The sequence below is a fragment of the Acanthisitta chloris genome, unplaced genomic scaffold (assembly GCF_000695815.1).
Source record: "Acanthisitta chloris isolate BGI_N310 unplaced genomic scaffold, ASM69581v1 scaffold38500, whole genome shotgun sequence".
Taxonomy (NCBI): domain Eukaryota; kingdom Metazoa; phylum Chordata; class Aves; order Passeriformes; family Acanthisittidae; genus Acanthisitta; species Acanthisitta chloris.
In genome coordinates this window covers 51-5,715 of record NW_008652877.1, presented here as the reverse complement: position 1 = coordinate 5,715, position 5,665 = coordinate 51, and the positions used below count along the sequence as shown (strand labels likewise).

General features: G+C 45.7%; 1 protein-coding gene across 1 annotated transcript in view; it reads left to right on the top strand.

The window, feature by feature from the left end:
• The window catches only part of TCTEX1D2 (Tctex1 domain containing 2), a 5,219-nt gene extending 1,299 nt beyond the window's left edge, over nucleotides 1-3,920 (top strand). The window contains exons 3-5 of the mRNA XM_009078679.1: nucleotides 1,260-1,329; nucleotides 2,892-2,955; nucleotides 3,470-3,920. Coding sequence (XP_009076927.1) covers nucleotides 1,260-1,329; nucleotides 2,892-2,955; nucleotides 3,470-3,517 — 182 coding nt within the window. The 3' untranslated portion in view covers nucleotides 3,518-3,920. The remainder of the gene's footprint in view (nucleotides 1-1,259; nucleotides 1,330-2,891; nucleotides 2,956-3,469) is intronic.
• Nucleotides 3,921-5,665: the final 1,745 nt, after the last annotated feature.

Genomic DNA, 5,665 nt, shown 5'->3' with positions numbered 1-5,665 from the left:
CCTGCTGTTTTTTCTGCTGCGAGTTAGATCAGAGTTGGGTCAGACTGGAATAGCAGTCAGAACAAGGTTCTGGGGGAGCTGGGAAGGGGGTGAGAGGAGCAATCAGCCAAGGAGGGGTGTGATTACAGCCTTACAGCACTGAGGAAAGGCTGTGGTGGTGCTGCACAGGATGGCATCCAGCATTTTTGAGTTCAAGAAGGAAACTGCAGGCTCCATCGGGTATTTCCTAAGTTCTGTGCTGAAACAAATACATGGATGTGTGTGCTGGCACGAGCGCTTGTTTTTTTGCCTTCCTCCTGGGAACAGGCTGGTGCTCCATCTGCTGGGATGGGCTGATGTGGTGGCACAGCCAGAACGTCACCCTCCGCAGGGACTGTTGGGTTTATGCTTCTCCCATAGTTGCACATCTGTTTTAAAGGCAGCAGCAGCCATAGCCCAGCACATGCTGATGCCAAGTAATCACAGTTGCAGCAACCTGAAGCAAGGCTGGCCTGGTGTGGCCATTGTATCAGCTGGCATCTCTGATAAGCATCGATGTGGTGGATGTTAACAGCCCCAGCATGTTGTGTTCAACCCTCCAGTGGAAACAGTGTTCTAGAGTCTTCCCAGGACACTGGTTTGTTGAAGACAGGCATTAGAATCTATATTTGATTTTAAACATGCTTGCTCTGATTTGGCTTCTGGAACATTGCCATGGCCTGATTGGATCTGGCCTGTGCCCCAGAGGTATTTTTTTCCTATTGTAGAACAACTGCATCTCTGCAGACACATAACACAGACCCACATAGGCTGTTATGTGGCCTTTTACCCCACTCAGAAGCAAAGGAAACACCTATGTGACAGAAGAATCTCTACAATATCTTTGCATCAGAACAGTTTTAACATGAGGCAATGTTTTTCTAGTTGCATTTTGTCCACCAGAAGTCTTATTTATGTGGTCAGTTCTTGAAAGCTGTCAAAGCAGAATGCTGACATAAAGTGTGGCTGTTCAGGGGTGTCTCATGTCTTAGATGCATCCTTTGACAGGTGCCAACTACCCTGTTCACCCTTTACCCTTTTGATAAAACCATGGGCCTCCATACTAGGGCAATGAAGCTGAAAGACAGTCTGTTCACTTTGCCCCTTGTATAGACTTGTACAGAGCACTTGCTTTGTAGACAGAAATATTTGGTTTTCAGGGTCCTGTTTTGGGCTCATACTTTAAACAAGTTGTTTTAAATTATTAAAAGTAAAAAAATATCATTTTTTTCTCTCTTCAGAGGAGGGATTTGACAGGTACAAAATGGTGGTGCAAGTTGTCATTGGAGAACAGAGAGGAGAAGGAGTGAAGTAAGTTTTGCATCTTCTAATTGTATTTCTACTGTGTTTGTTGGGTTCAGGTGTGGTTTTTTTCTTTGGAAGATACTTCCAACTTCCCTAGGTACAAAGATCTCTGCAGATGATAAAGTGCAAAACACTTTCTTTCCTCCTCAAGTGGTACATGAGGGCTTGGATTGCGGCTGGTTGAATTAGCCAGTGATTTTGGCTCTGTGGTGGTCCCTAGCAAGCTGAAATGCAGAAAAGCATTTGTGAGGAGTGTTGCAGAAAGGCACTTGACTTTTCTGTATTCATGATGAGCTCGGGCACACACCCAATCCATTCCCAAGGCCCTTCTGGAGCACAAGAGCTGTGGTAAGTCACTTCTGTCTAAAGCCAGATTTCTGAAAGTGTTTCATTTACACTTAATCCCCCCAGGTAGGCATTTTTCAGAAGTTTAAATTTCTATGATCCCCCTGCAATACTGTAATAGGAGCCAAGCCTAGATTCCCATGTGGGTGCTGAGCACTTGCAGTCAGCTCCAGATGCCTGCAATCAGACAAAAGAATTCGTCTTGGCTGCAGCAGTGGGCTGTAGCTTTCCATTACTAGTGGGTAGGGAGAACAGCCCACAAGGTTTATGTGCTTTATCTGCTGGGCTTATCTTTATTATTGTGCCTGGTACTCCAGCAGAAGATAAGTGCAGCCGAGCTGTAAGCAGCATGGTTGAAGCATGATCACCAACGTTCTTAATGCAAAGTACTGGCTAACCAGGCTATTCCACAGGCACAGTGGAGACTAGGGAAGGGAAAAAGCAGAATAACCCTAAGGGGTAAGGTAAGAGAAGAAAAGGGTGAAATTCAACAGTCTTAAAACAGTAAGTCATACATGTAGGAACGAGGAACAACATGCTGTGCCACAAGCAGGAGTCCCATCAGCTGAGACTGACTGGGGCAGTAAGGGAGCAGGGCATCTGCAGCAGAGAAAGGGGAGTATCAATGACATTAGACAAGACAGCAGTGAGGTTTCATCTGTCATATCCTATTACAGTCTGGTTGCTTGTCCTCAGAGTAAGGCTTGAAGTGAAGCAGGTGTAGAAGTTGCCCAGCAGAATGGTCAGGGAACAGAGGGTATAGACATGAAAGGACTAGAAAAGTTTAGCTCGTGGTCGAGTAACATGGTGTCTGCCAAGGAACACGATAGCTCCCTATAAATAAGTTGGAAGCATGTACCATGAGGGTGCAGAAGGTGAAGGACAAGAACAAATAAGCTAAATTAGCCACTGATAAGTATAGGCCAGAAGTCAAAGATTCTTAAGCACCATAGCAATGAGGTTTCAAGCCTTGCTGCACACTGGTGGTGACAAGGTTGATAGCTGACAAGCTTGAAGATGGAGCTTGAGCCATGTACAGAGGGGATTACAGCATGTGGTAGAATTCAGCAGTGGAGATCTGGTCTTAAGATTCAGTAGAATGCTTCCCAGTTCCTTTATCTTTAAAGGAAGCTCAGTTTGGTTCTTTAGGAAGGTATCTGTGATCACTGAGGTCATTACACGTGAGCTCTGGGTAATGTCTTTGCTCTGGCTCCTCTGTCTAGCATGGCCGCGCGATGTTTCTGGGACGCTGACACTGACAGCTGTGCTCACGACGTCTTCATGAACGTAAGTATCAGCTGGATTCCCTTGGGAAGTGTAACAGAGCTACTTGCTTTTGTATGAGAAGCAGAGTGACCTTAAATACGGACCAGAAAAAACATCCACTAGAAGGAAGGAACTGAGGCTATCGAAACAGTATGATTTACATCCTCATTCACAAAACATGCTTAGATGTAATATCCAACACAGTAAAACGTCTCTCCTGAGTAGGTCGTACTGTAAAAAAGTAATTATTGAGCAAAAGTCAAGGTTTTACTTAATTATTATTTTATTTTGGTTTAAATTGACACCTAGACACCTGTGGGTATATGGGTGGAGGAAACTGAGGCACTTCTGGCGTTCAGATGCACTGACCTGGGTTACGCTGCAAGTGAAGTGAATAAGAAACTAACTAAACAGAAAATTGCAATGTGTTAAAAGATTGTGGTCTGGTCTAAATGCTCCCTGAGGTTAGTCTGTTCTGTTAGGCTAGCAAAGAGCTTGCCTTGACTAACATGGAGCCTCTCTCTGTTTTCCCCAGGACAGCCTGTTTTGTGTGGTAGCTGCGTTTGGCTGTTTCTACTATTGAAGGTGGCAAACATTGCACAGAGGGACAGAGGTGGGGGAGAACACTTTGGAGTATTTTTTGTTAAAGTACACCGAAGCATCATGTTCTTCATTTAGTACCTAACAAAATAACAGCTCTACAAAGCATGTCCTACACCTGTTCTACACACTACAACATTCCTTCTTCCTTGTGGATATCAACATAGCTTTAAGCACAATATTATTATGTCCTTTATTTAAATGGTCCTTTGGTTTTTATATAGTATGTTGGTTTTGTCCTGGAAGTGTATTGACAATAGCCATTGTTTCTAAGGCAGACTCAACATTTGTCTTGAAAGGGTTCTGTTGCTTCTATTTTTGTTCATTTTCTGAAATTAATGAAGTATTTATAAGAAAAGAAACAAAATAAATCTATGTATTTAATATTTCTTCTCCTGGGCCATTTTCTTTCACTCTACAAGATGCACTAGCCTGGATGGCTTGTATGCACTTCTCAGATGAGCATTTTCTGAGGATTCTTTGTAAATTAACCCATAAAGCTTATTCCAGTTATCCAGATTTGTTCCTGTATCTCACATAACAACTGGACTATGAATCCCAGCTGTGTCTCATGAGGTGGCATTAACTGATAGGCAGACAAGGTATTTAGGACATTAAGTCAGGCCACCAGCCTGCACACCCCACAACTGCCAAAACTCCTCCCTGCTGGAGCTGCTCTTTGGTTTGGTGCAATTTGGCCCTCGTGGCTGCTGTGAGTGATCGTTGCTCATTGCCCTCTTCAGCAGATGCTGCAGTGCTTTCCCAATCTTTGCCTTTCTGTAATTGTTTTGGGGTATGAGGCTGGATGTTTGGAGACCAAATTTGTTAGGATTCCAGCCTTGGGAAGGCTGCAGCAGATCTGCAAAAGAGTGTTAAAGCTTCTCATCTCCCCAGAAGTTGGAGAACCGGGTTGGTTCTGAGAGCGTGGGTAGCACCAGAGTGTATCTCGTATGCCCATCGGGAGATGGGGTGAGTGGCTCTGTGGTGATGCCTGTTCTCTCTGTGCTGTCCAAGCAAGCACAGCTGAACAATTCCAGTGGCACGAATAGGTTTTAGAGTGCTGAAGTGAGGTGAGGTGAATCCTGAATCCTCCACTTGCCAGCTGGTAGAGCAGAACGCACTCTGCCCATGCAACTCTTGAAAGTCAAGGAAGTCAAAAATTATGATGCATCTTCTAGAATCCCTCTTTCAGCTACAATGACACGGTTCTCTATTATATTTGTTTGCAAGCAGTGTCCTCTCCTTTTCCTCTGATGGGAAATAGAGGGTCACTTCCCTGATTGTTTTCCTGCTGCCTATGGCTGTCACCCGTTAAGGAACCCACAGAGAGCTGCGACGATGTGGCTGTTTGCACACAACCTGGGAGTGCAAGTTTTGGGGAACAGCAAAACCCTCCACACAACAACCTTTGCCAGGGGATGGTAGATATGGCCTCAGACTTCTTTTGATGCTTTTATCAAGTCATGGCTATTAAATCTCAATTTTTCACCTTGCTCTTGCTCCATTGTGGAGGGTTTTAATGGCTGCTCCACCAAAGTCTTGTACAAAGCAGGTAAGCAGATTTGATCATTCAGCTCTGCCACACTTGGTTGTGGCATGGGACAGCTAAGGGATGCTGTATTTTCCCCGGAGAAAGACTGAGCTGCTGAAGCACTGCACGCTGGTGTCCTGCACTGCTGGCATGGGCAGGAGCCTGGCCATGCTGAGCTGCTGTGAAGCCAGTCCTGAGGCAGCCAGGGCTGCACTAGGGATCCTTAGCTCCCTCCTTCAGAACCCCTGGAATTTACACTGGACAGATATATATACACTGAGCAGACTGGAGTGAGACCTTATCACACTATACAGCTTCCTCACAAGGGGCAGGCACTGACGTCTGCTCTCAGGTCACCAGTGACAAGACCTAAGGGAATGGCATAAAGCTGTGTCAAGGGAGGTTTTGGTTGGACGTTAGGAAAAGGTTTTTCACCCCGAGGGTGGTTGGGCACTGGAACAAGTCACAGCTCCAAGTCTGACACGGTTCAAGAGGCATTTGGACAACGCTCCAGAGTGTGGAGCGTGGTGGCTCTGGGGGACATCCCCCACGCAGGGGACACAGCCGAGAGGCGCAGGGTGTGACTCCCGGGCCAGGAGC